The sequence below is a fragment of the Peromyscus californicus genome, unplaced genomic scaffold, assembly GCF_007827085.1.
Source record: "Peromyscus californicus insignis strain IS unplaced genomic scaffold, ASM782708v3 Scaffold_11__1_contigs__length_118956290, whole genome shotgun sequence".
Taxonomy (NCBI): domain Eukaryota; kingdom Metazoa; phylum Chordata; class Mammalia; order Rodentia; family Cricetidae; genus Peromyscus; species Peromyscus californicus.
Window position 1 is genome coordinate 49,073,256 of NW_026294402.1, and position 21,328 is coordinate 49,094,583.

Below are 21,328 nucleotides of genomic sequence, written 5' to 3' on the forward strand. Positions count from 1 at the left end.
AAACCTGGCTGTTGTTGTCTTTTAGCCACTCTGGGGCCCCAGAAAGGTCCAGTCATCAGAAATACGAGGAAAGAACGTTTGGGACAGAGGCCATGGGCCTCCTCCTCTTTCTCTGGTCCCTGGTTCTAACATCACTCCATGGTCCAGGGACTTAGGAATGGCCCCTTCTTCGCTGCCTTGCCTCATTTCATACACTGCTACCCATGCTCCCAAACTCGTAGACACTCTAAGCATGAGGAAAACACAGGCATACCCAAATGGAAGGCCATACACCAAAATACACCACCACTTCAAACGTAGCCACTTAACAGTATCTTGCCTTCAACCTCAACCAGCTCCTACATAAATGGCCACTGGGCTGTCTGCCTGTCTTCTGGAGGAGCCTACAGTAGCAAACTTCCTGCTGGGAAGAGCAGCAACACAATGCTCAGCCTTGAAAGGTGACCCATGCCAGGGACAGTTAGATCTCAAGGACAGCACAGAGAGGGGGAAGCTGGGAACCCCTGAGCCGGGTGCCTAGTGTTTCTTTTTTTTTTTTATTTTTGAAATGCTGCTTTTGTTACAATACTGTTCTTCACACAAAAGTGAACAAATGCTGTAATGATATGATTATCGTCCAGATAAATTTTCAGGGTGAATGATATCTGCCTTCCTTGAGGCACACTTATCGGAGGGGAAAGCCACAGAGAACATGTGATGAGCCAGCTTCCAAAACAAACTGTGCTAGCTTGCACCCCTCTGCCTGCCCCGTGCCCCAGTTAACTAGGTCCAAACTCCTGAGGTGTTGCTAGGCCCCTTCCTGTTCACCGGCAGCCTAAGCACGCAGGCTCTGTCTGCTAGGTTCTCCCCATCATTGACCTCCTTCCCAACCTTACCGAGGAAGGAATCAGCCCCTTGTTATTTTCCATCACGCCTGGCCCTGATGGCAGCTTGGCAGCCATGAGTGAAGAGTCAGCTGGGGTCCCTGGGATGTGGACCTAGCAAGATTTCCATGGACTCTTCCAAAATTCTCCCCGTGGCTCCCAGCAGCCCCCACAACTCCCTCCAGAAATACTCATGCAAACTCACCCGCGGCATCTGACGGCGAGGCCTTCTCTGGAGCTGAGAGCGCCAGGCCATGACTTGGGGACTCTTTGGAGAGTGTCCGCCCATCAGTTAGGGAGCTGGTGGGGGGAGATGGGTAACGAAGGTTAGAAGATCCTGTGTTCTGTCTCACTTCCTCCAGTCCCCTCCCTTTCCCTCTGTAGGAGAAATCAAGTCTGGCTGGGCTCTGATTTGTTGTGTCTCCGTACAAGATCATGTTTCCCTCTGAGTTTCAGTGGAAACCCATCCAGACAAGAAAAGGGTTGGGCTTTGGGGGACTCTGAACCTCCCTTCTAAGAGGGTATAGGCTTTACGGTTTGGGCAAGACCCCCATCCCATCATTATTCATACTCACTAGTCCTGGAACTCGCTGAGAGGCTCGGAGTGGAGCTGGGGCCGTTCCTAGAACTCTCGGACTTCTAAGGGGCTCCCCCCTCCATGGAGTCTGCCTGTAGTCTCTACTGTCCCATGGAGAGGGCATGGGCCTGAGAGAGCTGGGGCTTTGCCTGTCTTAGCTCTGTCTGGCCTCCCAGGCTGGATGGCTCTGAGTAAGGGTCTCCCCTCTCCGCCGGAAGAGGCTGGCTCCTGGATTTCTGTTACCATCTCAGCCCCAGTGTCCCTCGGCACCATCTTTCCCAGGGTTTACCTGGCCACACCTCACCTTCCTGGGTAGATAGATGAGCAGAGGGATTTCAATACACACCCTCAAGACTACACAGGGCTGCAAGATTGTACAATACCAGAGACACATCATCGTCATAGCTATGTAAACAGAACCTACTGGAATTGTGTAGTGGGTAACCTGTATAGCTGGTCACAGATGCCCTAAGGGTCTGACCCTGGCTCCAGGGAGTCCCATCTGTTTGTCAGGGTGGGGTTATCCCCATCCCTGCCCAGTTTCCAGGAAGCCAGGCCAATTACCTGCTTCGTACACTCGGCCTTATTCCTTGCTGGTACTGCAGGTTCAAACTAAGTTTTCGAACACACCCAGGCCCACCTGGCAGCAGTCTGCTTAAGAACCTGAGATACGTGTTAAAGCAAAAGACACAGGGAGTTATGAAGGGAGAAGGGCCGGAAGGGGGAGAAGGAAAGGACTGAGTTGGTCCTTTCTATGTGCACACTGTGGGTAGGGCATGGTCCACAGGGCTGGAGCATCCCTTCCGTTGCTATGACAACCTGGCACAGAAGGGAAGGACTGAGTTGGCTCCTTCTTATGCACACTGTGGGCAAGGCCTGGGCCACAAGGTTGGAGCATCCCCTCTGTTGCTATGGCGACCTGCTCCAGAGAGGACGAAAGGATGACAAAGCTGAGGTTTCTGAGCATTCTGGATTCACTGACTTGGGAGCATCTCTTACACCACTGTTCTGTAGGGATGCTGGATGGAAGCTGCCCCACATGGGGATAAAGACGGTAATGTTACCCAACGAGGCTGTGAGCTCCCTTAGTGAGGTGTGCCCTCAAAAGATGGGGCCTGGACCACAAGGCCAAACCCTGTGCTCAGAGCTGATCCACCTTTGAAATCACAGACTGGAGAGCCACCAGAAAACTAGTTGTAATCACCCACCATCTCAGCAGCCTCCTCTAAAAAGGTCTGTTTCTAAGTCCCCACCATTGAAGAACAGGTGTACTTCCACTCCTAACTAAATTTGGGCAAACTGGTTCTGGCTTTCACAAATCTACACAGAGGAAGTGAAAAGACAGCCACCCTGGGGAAGGCAGAGGCTAAGCTACTTCTTCTGGTGAGAGCCTTCTGGTTACAGAGTGAGGGAAGCCTGTCTTCCCAGAACAGGCCTTTTCTGAGGTCTGGTACCCAGTGCAGGAGAACTCTCCATCCTTATCTGGTAACCCTATTCTTCTCCCTCCCTTCAGGTGGGCCCTGCTCTTCCACCAGGCCTTGGTGGGAGGGGAGACCTCACTTACCCTTACAGCTGGCCCACAGAGGGTCATATTCAACCCTCGTGTCCTGGGCTTAAAGAATTTGGGGTACCTGGGTTAAGAAAAAAGATCAAAAAGGAATTTTCCAGACAAATTGAGCTGCTCTCCCCTTGCAAGGGCCTTGGAAACTGAGGCCCTCCAAGGGGCTATCACCTGAGTCAGAACATGTGTCATGCCCTTCCCCCTCACTCGGGGTTCTAGCTAGTGGCAGAAGTGGGTTCAGCTGCATTATGGCCGAGAGCCACCCATACGAATCACCAGCATGGCACTGCCATGCATGCGCAGCTTGTGGGTTTTTAACTCTCTCCTTCATCAGTTTTTGCCACTGTCGATGTTGACTTCTAGCAGGGCATCATTTTTATGGCAGGACAGGAAAGAAGAGGGCTGAGTATTACATCAGAAGAGAGACCTCAAAATGGGATGCCTTGTGCTCTCCTCAAAACCCTGCTCTTCCCAGACCCTCTAGAGGAAAGCAGTGGGAAGTCCCGGGTGGTAGAGCATTCACCTAGCGTGTGTGAGGCCCCCTGTTCAATCCCCAGTGCTAAAGAGGAAAATCTAGGGGCTCTCTGTTCTTTCCAGAAGGACAGGTGACCAGTGAATGATCCCCCAGCAGGCGACCAGACACCAGGGATAGTAACGAGCCTGTTGACAGAAACCAACATTTTATACCTGTCATTCTGGAAAATTAGACTCCTCCTGAATCAGTGCTCTGGAAGCTGGCGGCTTTCCAGGAGGAAGTCAGCTTAAGTCATAAAATGACAGTGTTGGTGGGAGAAGGGCCTGAGCTGACTTGTGTCTGTCTGTGTTTTGAATTCCGAGGAGGAGAATCCCAAGATGGCAAGAGGCCGGCTCCCTTTCACCCAGTGTTCTCCTCACACAAGCACGCTGTTTGCTTTTCACAGAAACAAACCAACAAAACCCGGGGTTGTTTGCCACCTTCCTGGGTGTGCAGGGAAAAAGAAAACCAAAGGTATTGTTTGAGCAACTCAGTGTGGTGCGAACAGAGCAGAGGCGTGTGGCGGGGCCTGCTCACCACCTCTCTTAACCGTCGTTCTACTTCACCTAGCCACCCAGGCTTGCCAGATGAACTAATGGGAACCATCTGGGTACAGAGCCTCCCTAGCTTCCTTAACCCTTCCTTCAGGAAGCCCTCCTAGATTCCCTCAACACCCTCCAGCGTGGTCTTTGAAGGGCACACACAGGAAGTTCCTGGAAAGTCAGAGTCATTCCCAATTCAATCAATGTTCTCTGGCTGTGAGTAATCACTGCGGCAGCCCAGTAAATGTTGGTTGGGTCGACCCATCATCTCATCACTGTGTGACACGGAAGTTAGGGAGAGCCCTTGCTTTCCTCCGGACTCCCTCACAGCGACCCATTTCCTACATACTCTTGGCAGCCATTCTTCCCAATTATCCCCGAGCAGTAATGCAGCTGGTGGCAGATGGACATTTTTCTTGAAACAGCCTAGCATCAAGTCTGTCTGTCTGTTAGGGCTCAACTAACTTTTCAAGCTGTAAAGCTATGGTCCAATCCCCATGTGTCTCTGAGCTGTTCTACGCTATCGTGAGAAGATGATGTAGGAAAAGTGCTCGGTACAGGGTCATCTCTCATCTTGCCTAGTGAGCTGCCACGCACATCTCTTGAGAAGTAAGATCAGACAGTGAGATGGGGGGAGGGTGAGAGGGCAGGGTGAAAAGTCTTAAACTCCGGTCTGGGACTCGGGTACTGTGCTCAGTACTCCGCCTTGGGAGGTGGTGATGGGCAGGAGGCAGGAGGATGGTGGGAGCCTGGTTCCTTACACAGTCCTCAGGACGGAGCTGGCAAACCTGAGAAGCAGCACCTCTGGCATGGTCCCTGTGGGGTGGCTGCACCCCTCGAGCTCACCCGGGAGAGAGCCTCAGAGGGCGTGTCACAGCGTCCCCGGGGGAAAGCCACCGAAGCCCCAGAGAGGCCCAACTCGACCAGACCGCCCTGCAACAGAGACACAGCGTGAGTCACTGCCCGGGCCTGGCGGGGCAGGGGCAGGTGCCCTCCTCCTTCGAGGCATGACTCACCACTCCTGGGGCTGGCACCTGACTGCAATTTACTGCCTCCTAAACCCACACGTTCCTTCAATCTGGGAACGACACAAGCTCACAGGAGGTGGCTTCATTGAGGCTCTGGGCTCAATATTCCCTAGAGCCAATCGCCCACTTGCAAGAGCAAATCAATCAGATTTCCAGGACTCCTGCTTTGCAAAAATTTCCGACCACTTCCACTAGCCTCTCTGGTGCTTGAAGTGAGCCTCTCTCTGCTCAGAAGCAAAGGGAAAACCAACTTCCAGAAATCCGGAGAAAGTTCTTAATGGAGGTGTTACCTCAGTGCCACCCTGCACCCTAAAAACCCCAAAGACATGCTGGGGTTCCCTAAAGAAGGCTGAGTCCACGCTTTGCTGTCCTGCTACCTCGTTCACCAGACCTCATATCCCAGCTTCCTTTTGGTCTGTATGGACTGCCTGGTCTCAAAGAGGACCCCTCTGATAGCTCTCTGAAGTCCTTATCCCCACCCTCCAGACCCCCACAGAAGACTCACAGCAGAAGCTTGGCCTCGCAGGCTCTGCCCCAAACTCCCCTCTCACCTTCCTCTTCCTTGTGGCAGCAGACTCAGGGCTATATACCCCCTGCTCCTGCAGCTAAGGCATGGTGAGTCTGAGAACTGGCTGCCGAAGTGGCCCAGGTTCCGGGTGATGAGCCATAAGGGCTGGGCATGAGTGGGGACCCGCCCCAGCCCGCCTTGGGGCTCCTGGCAAGGTGTGGCCCCAGATACCTCTGACCTACATGGCACAGGACCCAGCTGCCCACCTATGTGGCTCTTACATAAGCAGGGCGGGAAGCAGGACAGGGACCTGTCAGAGCAGTACTGGAGACAGCTTGTTGGCTGTGATCCCTCCCAGAGCCTTGGAGAAATTACTCCTGCTACTGGGCCATATACCTGGGAGAGCCCACCCTGGAGCCTCTGGGGCTGGGCCAGAAGATTGACTGGTTTGTTCGGTTTGGTTTGGGGAGGGGGGTGTCCATTTTTATGGCTCCTAAGTACACATATCTTGTCAAATGGGCTGGGCTGGGCTTCCTGTATCCTCTGTTCTACCTTGTAATGTCAGTGTTAATAGCCCCATTTTCCAGATGAGTGACTGAGTCCAGGGAGCGCTAGGCTTGCTCCTTGTTACACAGCCAGCAAGAGGCAGAGCGAGCGGGTTGGAGCTGGCTCGTCACAGCTGGCCCTGAAGCCAGGATGCCAGGACACAGGTTTCCCCGGCACTTGCATCACCAACTCAGCCATTCTCTCCACCCTACCTCGGAGAGCCCTCGCCCGTGGACCTTGCCCTCGGCGTTCTAGTGCCCCCACTGCCCACAACCCTGGCAAGTTTGCGGCTCCTTTAGTACCCTCTACCACAAGGGTCCTGCGGCTGGGGGAGCCTCTGCCCACCTTCCTTCCGGCTTCTCCTCAGACTTCTCTGTTTCTCGTCCCCTTTGGGAAATCCACCCCCTATCTCCATCTTTAATTATCAAACTCCTCCCAGGCAGAGGCGAGAGGCTAGAGGCACCCCAGCCAGCCCGAGGGGAGATTTCAAACCCTAATTAAACCCACAAGCAGGGCACAGAGACAGCAAGGAGGGCAGGGGATTGTGGGGAGGTCCTCTGCCCGTTTGGGTGACAGATAACTACCAGCACCCCATCTTCAAGATAATCTGACCTTCCTCCTGTTTTAAGTCCTTAACAGCTTTGTTCCCAAGCGGCCCCTGTCCGCTGTTCCACCTGGTGACATCCAGGGCATTTCACTCTTCATTCTGAAGCCTGGTGATGAGCCGTTTTGAGAACCTTCCAGAAACTCACTGCCCTAGGCTTCCATCCATAGGCTTCCACACTCAGAAGCACTCTTCCTATTTGAGAAACCTGTGGGACCCCAGGAGTCCAGGCCCAGCCATATGAAAGGCCTTCAGACTTTCCTCCCACCTGGAGAGCTAGTGATGGAGTTCTCCTCCTTCCCCAGGGTTGGCTGAGTAGTGGTGTATGGCTTGGGATCAGCACTGCGCCTTGCTGTCGGGGAGGGGTGGTAACCTCTCCACTCGAAGGCAAAGGTAGCCTCAGATCTAAGTTTTCAGGCCCCCTGGATGGCTGGGTATAGTTTCTAAATTGATGGGGTTTAGGGAGCTTGGGAAATATGTAAGCCCCTTTCCAATCCTTTGAAAAACCCCTCAGCCGGCCTCCACCAGCTGAGTCCTATCTCTCCAAGTCCCACTTGCTCCAAGAAGCATTCTGAGAGGGACCCCCAGCTGTCATGTCTCTTCCCAGAGCTGGCTAGCTAGTCCAAGGCAGTTAGTTAGCATTTAAGGACTAGCAATCACTAGGAAACTAGAATATTAACTCAGCCCTTATTCCCAGAGTTGCAAATAACCTCTCCCTGTCCCAGAGATTGACAGCTTTCTAGGGGTCCTCTCTCCTACCCTGGGAGTTGATTTAATGCCTTCTATGTGCCAGATGAGATGTGGGCTGTGTGGGCAGAGGTGAGCAAACTGGATGTGGCTTAGAGATCGTGCTTGATGGTCAATGAAATTATGTGTTCAGGGCTACTGGGGAGTGGGAGGTGTTGTCAGTGGCAACCTTGGGGAGGGCAGACACAGAACGTTGAGTGGGGCTGAAGATAGGATTATTTCATGTGAAGCAATGGGGGTAGGGTAGGGGAAGCTAGTATGGGTAAAGACTTGGGCTGTGGACCATCCAGTCTTAGTTCTCAGCTCATGGGTGGGGCATTGGGCCAAAGTAAAGATCTGCTGGGTATGTGTAGTCTTTGGAAAAAGGTTAGGGCAAGGCATACACTATCTAACATATGCTCAGAGCCACCAGAAGGAACAGATTGGAGCAGGGATCCCAGGGCCCTTGACTGACTGAGTCCCAGCAGGAGTGTGTTGTTTACTGAGGGACCTCACCCTCCAACAATCCATCCTAAGCCTTGGCTCCCATCTTGATGGGTGGGGCAGCCATCTAGCCAGTTCACTTTTAACCCAGCTGGCAGTACCTAGTCTGAGTGCTCAACTTCGTCAAGCCAAATCCCATTGTCTGTGCATGGAAATAAATACACCAATCATTAAGTTCTACTATAATCACTCAAAGGAGTTGGCTAGCAAATTGGTCAAACCCGAGGCAGAGTTCTCTGGACACTAATCTTTGGATTCTTGCCCAGGCTTTGCCTTAATCACGTGACTTCAGACAACTCCTGGTTCCCTTCTGGTACTCCATATTCTGAGATGTCAGATAAAGGGCCTCCCAGTCTCATGATTATTATTGACAATTAAGGGTCTGGGAGAGAATTCTGCTGTTCTAAGAAGAGATAAGGCATTTGCGTGTTGCCAGGATCCCACACCTGAGAGTGCAGAGGAGGCACACGGGAATAAGAATGGTATGTGCTCTCAGCGCTCCTATACTGAGAGCTTATGGGGTGTTGTGCAATGCTCTCCATGTTTTACATCTGTGTGGAAACATCCATCCTCACAACAGCCCAATGAAACACTCCTGCCACCCAGAATCTTACAGATGAAGAAACACACTCAGATACAGACTTCGGAGAGGTGGGCTCCAGAGCTCATGTATCCTGGAAGTCTTGCCCCCTCCCCTGCCCCCAGGTGATTGGAGTGGGACAGGGCAGGGACAAGAAGGCCAGTAGAGAACGGAGCATTTCACCCTCTTCTGCACCTGTTCCTGACTGTGATCAAATATCCAGTGTTGTGACAAATGTTACGGAGAGTAAGAAAGGTCAGAACTCAAGTTTTGAAATCCTAATGAAGGCGTCTTCTCTTTTCCAAATCCAAAATTGTATGTATGTATGTATGTATGTATGTGTGTGTGTGTATTATGTGTGTGTGTGTGTGTGTGTGTGTGTGTGTGTGTGTCTATGTGTGTACATGGGCATGTGTGCACACATATGGAGGTCAGAGAACAGGGGTTGGCTTGAACATTGCAGGAGTTGGTTCTCTTGTTCTGTGTGGGGTCAAGGGATCAAACTTGGGTTTTTAGGCTTGGCTGCCAATGCCTCACCCCCTGAGCCATCTCTTACATGGCGTTAATGACAGATACGACTGGTGGGCTTGATGACCGTAGTGGGGGGCAGTGTGAAGCTCAAAGTTGGCAGGATTCTAGCCCCAAAATGATTTGAAAGCCACTGACTGCCATTTCTATTTGAAGTGCCGCACGTGTGTCTCTGTGTTCGTTTGTTCCTGGGGCCTTGGCTACCCCATCTACGGAATAGGACTGGAGTAGTGGGTGGGCTGTAAATCCCAGCTTCTCTCCCAGGGAGACGGAAGGAGGGAAGCCGTCCATCAGTCTGCCCAGCTGAGTGCTGATGCCGGTCCCTGTCCTGGGGGACACACCAGCCAAAGAAGAGAGAGAAGTGATGTGCAACCACAATCTGTACTTCTTAGACCTTGGCAGGCAGGGGGCTCTGCTGAGGGTGGCTGGAGTGTCACTGAGCAGCAGAAGGGAATTAATGCTAGCATTTCTGAGGCACTAAACTATGCCAGGTAATGTCCCAGTTACTTTACAGGACTTGCTTGTTTAGCTGTCTTGACTGACATTCTTGCACAACTGTGGCCCCCGTTTTATGAGGAAATGGAAGTACAGTAAGATGAAGTAAATCGCTGAAGGCCATGAAGCAATGATGGGGACAGCTGGGACCCAGGTGAGCAGACTCCAGAGTTCATTTTTTTTTTTAAATTTTGTTTTCTGGTGTTGGGAATAGAATAAAGTTGAATAATTCACTTGTGCATGCTGGGTAATCTCTGCCTTGAGCTATACTCCAGCCCCAGCTCTATGAAGCTCCCAGCTCCATTCTGTGTCTTAGCAACATGGAATTTCCTGGAAACAACTGACCCAGAACGGCAGACATGGCGACTGAGGAACTGGCTTAATATGTCTGTATTTGCAAATCCTTCAAACTAACTAGTCTCTTTCCTTTCATCACCCAATTCATAATATCGACCATCCAGCAAAGAATGACTAGACATCTGGGGATGTGCAGTCAAGGGGGGAGGCAGCAACAGAAACAAACCCTGATATGACAGATGTGGAAATGAACACACCAGGACTTGATAGCAGTGATTAAGACAAACCGGAGAATTAAAGGGAGAAAAGGTATCACCTGTGTGTGTCTGTCTGTCAGTCGGTCAGTCTGTCTGGGTGTATGCATGCTATGTATATGTTTTGTCCTATTCAATGGGTATCTGTATGTGTGTGCTGGGATGTATGTGGGTACATGCTTGTGTGGGTGCATATGGAGGTCAGAGATCGATGTTGGGTGTTTTCTCCCACCACACTCTACCTTAGTCATGGAGTCAGGGTCTCTCACATGAACCCAGAGCTCACCAATTTGGTGAGTCTAGTTAGCTGGCTTATCTCAGGACTCCCTCTTTCTACCTCTTGGACTCTAGGATGAGAACATCCACCCAGATTTACATGGGTGCTGGAGATCAATGTTGGTCCACTCACTCACATGGCAAGCTCTTCACTGATGGAGGCTTCCCCCTAGCTCCCAGGGAGGAAGTCTCCACAAAACAAGAAAACATAAGACAAGTCCAACCTCTGAAGTGAAAAGTTCACCGGATGACTACAGGGTCAGTTGAAAAGAGATGCTAGTGAACTTGAAGACAAAATAATAGAAAGTCTTCAATCCAAGGAGTAGAGAGGAAAGACATTTTAAATTGGATAGGACAAAACATTACTGAGAGAAGTTGAAGAACTGACTAAGTAGATGCCTTAGGAGAGAGAAAACACTGTTGGAACCTTCATGATGGTGTGGACCTGTAGTCCAGCACTCGGACTTCGGCAGGATGGAGACACCAACCTGAGCTACACAGCGAGACCCTGGCTCCAAACAAATTAAAGGAAACAGAGGGGGCACGGGGAAGGGGAAAGAAGAGAGAGAGAGAGAGATTGATTTAATATTGGCCAAAGATCAATATAATCTCATAAAAATCTCAGGTGATATCCTTGCAAAAGTTGAAAAGACCCAGGCAGGAGCTAGAGACATGGCTCAGCAGTTAAGAGAACTAGCTGCTCTTCCAGAGGACCACAGTCCAATTCCCAGCACCCAATGGCAGCTCACAACTGTAATTCCAGTTCCAGGAGATCCAATCCTGTCTTCTGACCTCCACGGCCACCAGACACACACCTGGTGCACAGACATACATGCAGTCAAGATGTCCCCCTTCACAAACTAATAATAATAATAATAATAATAATAATAATAATAATAATAATAATAATAATAATGTTTTCAAAGTGAAAATTCAAGACCCGGAACAGAACAAAGTTGGAACCTTCACATTCCCTGATTGCAAAGCATGTTGAACACCTGCTGTGATCAAAACACACTAGCACAAGGTAGACACGTGGACGAGTGCAGTGGCGTGAAACTCAGAAGTTAGCTCAAGTTCTTGTGAGTTTACAGTGGACTGACTTGCACCAAGATGAGAAGACATCCCAACAGAGAAATGAGGGTCTTTCCGCCAAGTGGAGCAACCGAGAGAGGATGGAGGCAAAGCTCTCCCCTGCCAGCCACAAAACAGTGACTCAAAATGGAGCAAACTAATCAAAATTACTTGATCTAATTCAATGTGACTCCAATTAGTGCAAAAGCTAAAGCTGTAAAAACTTTGGAAGATGTACATCTTATAACCGTGAATTAGGCAAAGATTTTTCATATACGACATCAAAAATATAAACAATAAACAAAAACAGGTAAGCCGGATTTCATCAGAATTAAAACTGTCTGAGCTTCAAGGGATAGGATCAAGAATCTGGAAAGTTAACCCACAAAATTAGAGGAAATATTTCCAAATCAGACATATGGTCAAGAGATTTGTGTTTAGAATATGTAAACGCCCCTCACCAGTCAATAATGAACAATAGACAAAGGAGATTTGAAAAGACGTCTCTCTGAAGGAGATAAAGGGCTCTTTGGAGGTTACTCAACGTCTTCAGCCATCAGGACACACAAATCAAAGCCATATGAAGCAACAGCTTGCACCTGCCAGGGCTGTGGTAATCAAAAAGGTTAAGGGAGCTGGCAGAGGCATGGAAATGCTGGCGCCCTTACAACTACTCAGAGGCCGGCGTCTTTCGGCTTCCAAATGGTTATGTGTTGAGTGTGGGGTGTACTCCTTTAACCCCCAAACCTGGGGGGCTGAGGCAGGCAGATCTCTGAGATCTTCGAGGACAGCCTAGTCTACACAGAAAGTTCTAGGCTAGCCAAGGCTGCGTAGTGACACCCTGTCTGAAACAGGAAAAAAAAAATTTTAAAAGGTTATGTATTGAATTTCATCTGACCTAGCAACTCCCTCATAGATCTATATCCAGGAGAAATGAAACTAGATGTTGACACCCAAACTTGGACATGAATATTCATAGTAGCCTGATAATTATAACACCCAAGTGCCCATCAATGGATGAAGGGGTAGACAAGTTGTGACATACAAAGGGATTTTATTTAGGCATAAAAGAAATGAAAAACTGCCAAACATTTAATCTGGCACGTGGGAGGCTGTGGCAAGAGAATTGCTTTGAGTTCAAGGCCAGCCTGGGGAGCACAGTGAGACCCTGTCACCCTGACACCCCACATGCACATACGTACAAATGGAAGGAGACAATGAGACGTGCTACATCATGACTGAATCATGAAAACATTTATGCTAGGTGAAAGAGGTCAGCCGCAGGGCTGGAGAGATGGCTCAGAGGTTAAGAGCATTGGCTGCTCTTCCAGAGGTCCTGAGTTCAATTCCCAGCAACCACATGGTGGCTCACAACCATCTGTAATGAGATCTGGCACCCTCTTCTGGCATGCAGGCAGAACACTGTATACATAATAAATAAATAAAGGAATGAATGAATAAATAAATAAATCTTTTAAAAAAAGAGGTCAGTTGCAATAGGTCATACATATATCAGCTATCATTTTTTAAAGGTTATGTTTATTATTTTTAATTATGTGCTTGTTGGGGTGGGGTACATATGTGCCAGTGCCTGTGGTGGTTAGAAACTGGAGTTACACTGGGTGTGGGGAACTCAGCTTAGAACCTCTGCAAGAGCAGCATGTGCTCTTAACCACTGAGCCATCTCTCCATCCCATATTATCATGAATTTTGTTTCATGACCCACTGAGTTTAGGCAGGGCTGCATACATGGACATGGTCAGCATAGACAACTCACCAGTGGCTGTACCCCTAAAGACAATGGCTTCTCCTCCCACCATAGCCATCAGCTGCCAATTAATACCTGGGGGAGGGGCCAGGCCCCATGAGCCCCTCCCTCATGTATGACTGAATGTTGATGGGTCCAATCTTGTGCAGGTAATCCCAGCTGCTTTGAGCTCATGAGTTTGACAGTCGCTTAATGCCTAGAAGATAGCCTTCCACAGCTCCACAGCCTCATTGTCTGGCCCTTCCATCCTTTCTGCCCCACAGGGGTCTCTTGAAGGACCAGATGTGAAACAGAACTCCCTCCTACCACCCCTGTCCTTTATAAGGATGATGAAATCAAGCAGCAAATTCTCTTTCCCTGGAGGTATTCAAGTTCGAGTCGATTGATTCTGTGTGGGTGAAGTAACAGAATGGGTAAGACTATGGAGGGTGTCTGTCATTTAAAAGGGCTTGCCTGGGGATGCGGTGATTAACTTTGGTCCCAGCTCCTGACTTTGAGCCTGCTTGGCCTCTGCTGCTCCTGGTTAACAACCGAGAATCCTGCACGGACCCAGAGTTGGCCTGGATTAGTCTGAAGACATCCAGATTGGATTTCACATATCTAGGACCAGGCCTAGTTTGCCTCAGGGACTCTGACTTCCCAGGCAGGCACTGTTTTCTGCAAGACTCTTGATACCGACATCTTGACTTCCTGTGGCCATTATCGTTCTCACTGGCCTTGAACACCAAGGTCCTTCCCAACTTTTCTATAGAGCTCTTCTTCCTAATGGAACTCCGCTGACCTTTCAGGGCTCAGATTTAAAGTCTCCTTCAGTCCCCAAGACAAAGTTGGATCTCTATGACATCACCTCTGTTTCTTTTTTTAATTTTAAAAACCATTTTTATTATGGTAAAATAAATATAGCATAACAATTGACTTTTTTTTTTTTTTTTTTTTTTACCATTTAAAGTGTATCATTCTCGGGCCCTGAATAGTTTTCCCTTTTTTTTTCTTTTACTACATTAAAAAAAATTATTTGTGTGTTGGGGGAATGTGTGTGTGGAGGTCAGAGGACAACTTGCAGCAGTTGGTTCTCTTGGTTTCTGGGGATTGAACTCAAATTGTTCGGCTTGGCGGCAGGCAACTTTTCTGACTGTGCCATCTCACCAGCGTACCCCCCACCACACACACACACACACACACACACACACACACACACACACACACTGGGAACAGAACCCGTGTCCTCACAAAATCCAAAGTAGTACCTACCACACACACACACACACACACACACACACACACACACACACACACACACACACACCAGCACTTTCTTTGCATTTTAAAATTCCTTTTTGGTGCCTATCATTAAACTTATAGTTTAATGACTCATGGCATAATTATTTATTAATGCTTGTCTTCTTGGTTGGTATGTAAACTCCTTACGACAGAGGCTTGCTTTGTAGTCTATGATATTCTCTAGTGTTCAGTGCAATTCCTGAAGACTCAACAAGAAGTAGTTTTGGGTGAGTGGAATAAATAAAATAAATAAATAAAACGGAGGAGAACAATAGAGATATCAAAACGTGAAGAAAAGAAAGGCCAGCTGCACTTCTGTACTCCGCAGAGTGGGCAGTGGAAGTTGGGAGAGACCTCAGAACTGGAAGGCTCTGTGTGTTCCCAATGCCAAGGACACTTGTACCTTTGGTAACATTCCAATCTGGTTGTTCCTCTTAGGCTAGCATGCCCCTGAGATGGAGTGATCCCTCCCTGCCATCCTTGGCAAGCTTTATCTGTGAGGACGGCCTTTCTTGCCTAGCTTGCTGTGGCCTCCTGGACCATCTTCCATCTTGGGCTCTTGAGGGTGGGGGGTCCTCTCCACACCTGGCTTCTGCCAGGCAGAGCTAAGAGAGTAGCAGGCAGCTTAGGGTGAGTGTGGGCAGTTCGGAGCTAGCAATCCTATGGGTCAATCTTCTGCCTCGATTCCCCCAGCTACCTCATATCCAGCCCCTTTGTGGCCACCACCAGATTCATTCCTTACTTCCCACAGACTGCCACCCACTGTGAGAGGCTCTGGAACCTTCAAAGGATGAGGGGATACAGCTATCTGCTTCCTCCTCCTCTCTGGCTGGCTGCCCTAGGTCTGTCCATCACAAGTAGAGTACCTCAGACTCTCTAGACCCATGAGTTAACCTGGCCCCTGCCTGGTGGTCTGATGGCCACTTCTGCCCAAGCATACTGCCCCTGCTACCACCCTGGGACCCAGAGCCTTTCAAACCTGAGACCAACTGTCCCCTTCTCAGGTTCCTCTGAGGACTTCTTCCATTAGGGTGTTTCTCCTGGACCTGGGACTTAACATGACCAGGACCTAACGGCTCAGGGCATGCTCAGTAAAGCCTCTGGTAGATGTCAGGGTCTATAGCCTCAGTCTCAAGAGGTACACCAGTTCTAGGTACCCCAATGCCTGTTCTTCCACCACCAGCAACCCCTCTACACATGAGGGAGGAAAGAGGAAGCAAGGGTCTCTCCACCTATGGAAGGTTTCTGGAACCATCCCTACCCCAGGAGCAGCTGCCCTGGTCAGAGCTGTGGCACTTCGGTGACTCCAATAAGGGCTTGATGCTCTTTCCTTGCAGCTATCTGCTAGGCTGCTGGGGTACATTGACCTGACCTGCCAGACAGATGGGGAAACTGAGGCTCAGAGCGAGTATGTCTCGCCTTGAGTCACGGGGTAAGTCAGGAGTAGAGCCTGACCAGAGCCCAAGCCATGAGCTTTGCACTCTGCTGCCAAGATGCCCTGGGGTGGGTTTGCTCTGAGGTTTCTGTGCCTGTGGTGTGTGAACCTGCAGCCCTGGAGACATCGTCATACATGATCAAGGTCAAGGGAGGTCAGGCCATTCATCTTCAATTGCGCAGAGGGAGACACGGAAACTCAGAGAGGTTCTCAACAACTTACCCAGTGGCTCAGTAAGAAAGTGGTGGAGCTGGCACTCCAACCCTGGCTTCCAGTCCTTGTCTGTCCCGCTGGGCCCTGAGCCTTTGCTCCATCCCATAACAGAGTCCTTTCCTGCCCAGGCTGGAGATGGCCCCCAGGTTTAGCCACCTCAGTATTATCAGCAAAGCAGACCCAGGGCCTATCAACTCAGATGCTCAGCTCCCTCCCTAGTGGCTAAGTCCTTGTCAACAGGGACCTGACATGTGGACTTCAGCAAACCCTGGGGCTACTGACCCAACTCAGACCCCTCACTTAGTGAAACAGGGGACTTTGAAACCCAGCAGATGTTCTTCATTTTCAAGGTCTGAGCTTCTCAGACATCTATGAGCATCAGCTAGGATGGCCTGCTAGCCCCTGCTCTCTGAGCTCGTGAGAGATGGTACCCAGAGCCTCTAGGGCCCAGGCCTTTCTGTGCCTAGAGCCCATGTCCAGGGCCACAGCTGTTCCCCTATACTTGCATCCCCTCCAGGGGGAAGGGATACTGCTTCTGGGTGAACAGCAGCCCACTCTGGCTTAGCGAGTTTGTCCAGAGGACCTCATGGGGCAGATTAGCATGTCCTCCCATCCGCCCCACCTTTCTTTCTGCACAGCCCTTATGAGGACAGTGGCCATGTTCTTGTTGCTCAAACCCTTGCAGGTTCTGCACATTATCACCAAGGGCTCAGACCTTGGCACTTAGCCTTGAACTACCCTGTATACAATCTAGCCACTTAGCACACTGCCGTCCCTGAGCCCCTCTGTCTTCCACTATTCTGTGTTCTGCCTATTTCTTACTCCTTCGTGAGGCACAGATGCAGTTCCCCCAAATCAGTGGCTCTGGACAACTTCAACCGCTGCTCATGTACTGACAGAGAGGACCGGGGACTTGTCAAGGTCATACAGCAGGCTGGAGCTGGGATCGTGGGCACTTCCCTGAACTTATCCGTCATCGACCCCATATGCCATGTGCCACTCCACCCCCAACCCTAGGGACACAGAGGAACATGCCGGTGGACTGAAACCTTCTTTCTTAACAACAGTGTGGCTCGTTCCTCAATTGAACCTCTTATGGTCACTACAGGAACAGGCACATTAAATGGTACTCCAAAGATTAAGTGTCCCGAACCCATTCCTTTTCCATCACAGAAATCAGGTAAAGAAACTAAGGCTCAGAAAGACAAGTCACTTGCTGGGGTCCTAGGGCAGAATGAACTGGGCCCTCAGCTCCATGTGCTAAGACCTGACTCGGACTCACCTGGTTTGGGAGTTGTCTTGGGTGGTCCCCACGTCGGTACCCTGCGGCTGGGCATCTCTGCTGTTGGGCATGTTGGAGTCCCTGGACAGGCAGCAGTATCCTGCTTCAGAACTGCGTGGCATCTGCTGTGGGCATTCACCGAAGACAGCGCAGTCTCCCACAGTGAGAGGCTGGCCTTGAGTGGGCAGCGGGGGCGGGCATGGGGCAGAGGTAGGCGGTGCCTGGAGTGACCCTGAGGGCCCCATTTCCTCTCTATTTTCAGAAGCTCAGAATGTTCCTAGGCAGTGAAGTTGCTCCGGATGAAAACTTTCCTTTTCTTCCTGGTTTTGCTGTACTCAAGATGAGGAGAATTTCAATGAAGCCAGCCTTCATTTTTATGCAAATCGACCCGGGTTCTCCCAGAAGGTCTAGCCAATGGGCTCAGGACTTCTAGGCCCCCAGAAAACCTCCTCACTGTCTTTAAAGGGACACTTTGGAGCAAAGGGGGTTCCCACCACAAATCCAGACCCTGAACCGGATATGGCTGCTAGTCCCAATGCTCAGTCTGCCACCTCAGCTTAAACAGATGGATGCAACCCAAGAGGGCTTGCCCGGAGGCCCCTGGCTCCAGATCCTGTACTGGACACTTCAGGAGAGCCCTCAGCTCCTGCTGTCAAGGAGTCCAGTATTGGGGGAGGACAAGAAAGCGGACTGCCAATGGGGGGGGGGGGACTACTATATTGCTCATAGAAGCCTCTGCACTAAAGTAGGCATGACAGGGAACCCCAAAATGGGGCCATTCAGGGACGCCTAAACACAAGCAAGGATTTGCCTCTTTAGTTAAAGGAGGAAAGGCTAGTTGGCAGGCAGCCAAGAACAGAGACCAGAAATGTGCGGGGCAGGCATGTCTCTGAATACCAGAAAGCCCCTCTAAGGTGAACTATATATTCATTCCTACAGCTGCCATAACAAAAAACTACAATCCAGATGGCTTAGAGCAATGGAAAGGCATTCTCTCCTAGTTCGAAGGCCAGGGGCCTGAAATCCAGGTGTGAAAGGACCGCACCCCCTCCACAGCTCACAGGAAGACTGCTCGCTCGCCTAGTTTCTGCAGGCCGGCCGCTCCTGCTCGTCTGTCTTCCTTGGCTTTGAGGTGCAGTGTCTGTACCCCTCTGCTTCCCCGTGGCTGTCTTCCCCTCAGTCTCTGTTTTCCGTATAAAAGCACCAAGTATCAGATGACGGCCCATCACAATCCTGTACGAGTTTATCTTAGCTGATTACACCTGCATAAACCCCATTTCCAAATAAGGCCCCTCTCTGAAGCTCTGTTTGGACATTAATAAGAGAATTTAGAAATAGACACAGAAAGAAGCCTGAGAATGATTATAATTTGAGAGAGAAACAGCATGGCAAGTGGTAAAAAGAAAAAAAAAAAAAAAAAGCCTCGACATCTGCCAGAGGAAGGAGATGGAAAGTCAGGTATGAGAGTCAGAGAAATGGTGAGTGATTAAAGAAAAAAAAAAAGCAAGCATATTTAGGCTAAAACACAGACAAGGAGAAGGAAAAAGAAACACGGGTTTAGTACTAGGCTATGGATCTGAATCCATAGCATACTGTGGAGGGCCCTACAAACTCTGCTGTGGCAGATAAATGAACCAGGAGAGGTAAGTGAGACCTGAGGGTGGAGGGACCCCGGGAAGTGATAAGGCACCCCTAGAGTGTCACGCCAAGGCCACAGAGGAACATCAGAGGCAACAGGGCCAGGCAGCCCTATGTCCCAGAGCAGGCAGTAGCCTGCATCTCAGCCCCTGTGAGAGAGGCCAACAGGGGCTGATGAGAACTGACCCTCAGAGTCACCTGGGGACAGAGGATAAATGTGTCCACAGAAAGTCGGTGCTGGACACGGTAACTAAACACCAAGGAGTGGGAGAGGCTGCTCTAGCCACATTTGAAAATGGCAATTTAGTTTCCTCTTGCAAAATAAATACAGCCCCATGGTGGTTCTTCTGTCTGCCAGAGTCCCTTTGTCCACTTTCCAGACTGCTGCCCAGGAGGAGGAGGGCTAACCCTGGGAGTCTCCACCCATGGACTTCCTGGTCTCTGGGCTCTGGGTAAATTAGGCCAATCACCCATGGACTTCCTGGTCTCTGGGCTCTGGGTAAATTAGGCCAATTCCGGGTGGCGGCAGGAGACCAGAAGGTGGTTAGGAAGAGCGTGTGTCATGAGTGGTCCATGAACCTGTGCTTGGGATATGCGTGCAGGGGTGTAGGAGTTTGAGAGGGCCAGGGGGTATCTGGTGCCTTCCGTTCCTTTCGGCCGTATTCCCTTGAGACCTAAAGCTCACTGGTTCAACTAGGCTGGCTGGCCAGCAAGTCCCACCCGCCCTCTCCTTTCTGCCCTGCCCCCCACGTTGCTGGGGTTACAGGACAGGCTTTTTCATGAGCTCTGGGGATCTGAACTCAGGTCCTCGTGCTTGTTCGGCAAGCACCCTCACCCACTTAGTTGTTTCCTCAGCCCTGAGCTTGGAATTTTGATGTGTCTCCCTCCCACCCTCCCACCCTCCCGTGGCGACTCCTTTGGCAGCAGAGAAGTCCTTGTCCTTGTTGCTAGCGACATCTCTTACTGTGCGGCTCCTCCCTGGCTCCGGGTAGGAGAGAGCTCCCCCAACCACTGGCCTTCACAGAGACCTGTATCTGACTGTGGGGAACCATGGAGACAGTGAAAGTTTGATACTCTTCAGACCTGAGCTCAACTCGTGGTTTTTCCACTTGGGAGCTGAGTGATCCTGACCAAGATGCTCCATCTCTCCTAACCTAAGCTGTCACTGCGAAGGTGGGTTAACACCGCCATGTCATGAAATTGTAGGTGAGGAATGAGTTGAATGGTTGGGAAGGCATCAGTGGGAAAGATGCTCTGAGGTCCTGTGACACACATAAAATAAAATAAATATTAAATGGCACAAAAAGAAACCTAAAAAATATGCTTATTAAGCCGAGTTCTCATTTTTAGTTTAAAAATCTTCAGTTTGAGTTCATTGGTTGTCCTTCTAAGGGGAGCGTCGGTGGACAGCAGCCTGCAGGCCCCTCGTCCGTTAGCCCGTGGGGCTCTACATCTATCTCTCTTTTAAAATATTAATTTTATTATGTGTATGAGTCTTTGTCTGCATGTTAGAAGTATATCAGTCTCCTGAATGCAGTGTCTGCAGAGGCCAGAAGAGGGCATCAGATTTCCTAGAACCGGAGTTACAGATGGTTGTGAGCTGCCATGTGGGTGCTAGCAGCTGAACCTGGGACCTCTGTAAGAGCAGCCAGTGCTCTTAGCTGCTGGGCCATTGAAATGACTTCTGCAAGTGACATGTGCTGTCTGGCTACAGTTCATGGGGTGTACAAGTCAACTCCAAAAGCATCTAAGTAAAAAAAAAGCAAAGCAAAAGCTCCCTTCTACAACCCAGTTTCTGTAAATGAGTTCTCTGTGCTTCACACCACCTGCTTTTTTGGTTCAGTTACCCTCCGTACTGGATCACGTGTTAGGTTAGTTTACCTGTGAAGGGTTTTCTAAATGTTGCCGTGCTTGTGTGTCTTGAATTCTCCCCCCCCCACCCCCGAGACAGGGTTTCTCTGTGTAGCTTTGTGCCTTTCCTGGAACTCGCTTTGGAGACCAGGATGGCCTCGAACTCACAGAGATCCGCCTGGCTCTGCCTCCCGAGTGCTGGGATTAAAGGCGTGCGCCACCACTGCCCGGCGTGTCTTGAATTCTTACTCAGTGTGTGTACAATTTAAGATTCCAGTAGAGATCACAAGGCAACTGAGCAGTTTCACAAGTTTTCCTTTGACAAACTGTATGAAGATGGTCACTTAATGAAAACCATCACCTGGCTAGTGAAAGTAGAAGGA

At 50.1% G+C, this 21,328-nt stretch overlaps 1 protein-coding gene across 2 annotated transcripts in view; it reads right to left on the bottom strand.

Annotated features, from left to right (window-relative positions):
- Acsbg1 (acyl-CoA synthetase bubblegum family member 1) overlaps positions 1-17,701 on the bottom strand; it is a 63,004-nt gene extending 45,303 nt beyond the window's left edge. The window contains exons 1-2 of one of the 2 annotated variants that reach the window (XM_052760656.1): positions 17,457-17,701; positions 1,069-1,163 (exon numbers count right to left, since the gene is read on the bottom strand). In XM_052760656.1, the coding sequence (XP_052616616.1) occupies positions 1,069-1,163; positions 17,457-17,701 (340 nt within the window). The remainder of the gene's footprint in view (positions 1-1,068; positions 1,164-17,456) is intronic. The other variant, XM_052760645.1, reaches the window with a different exon arrangement.
- Positions 17,702-21,328: the final 3,627 nt, after the last annotated feature.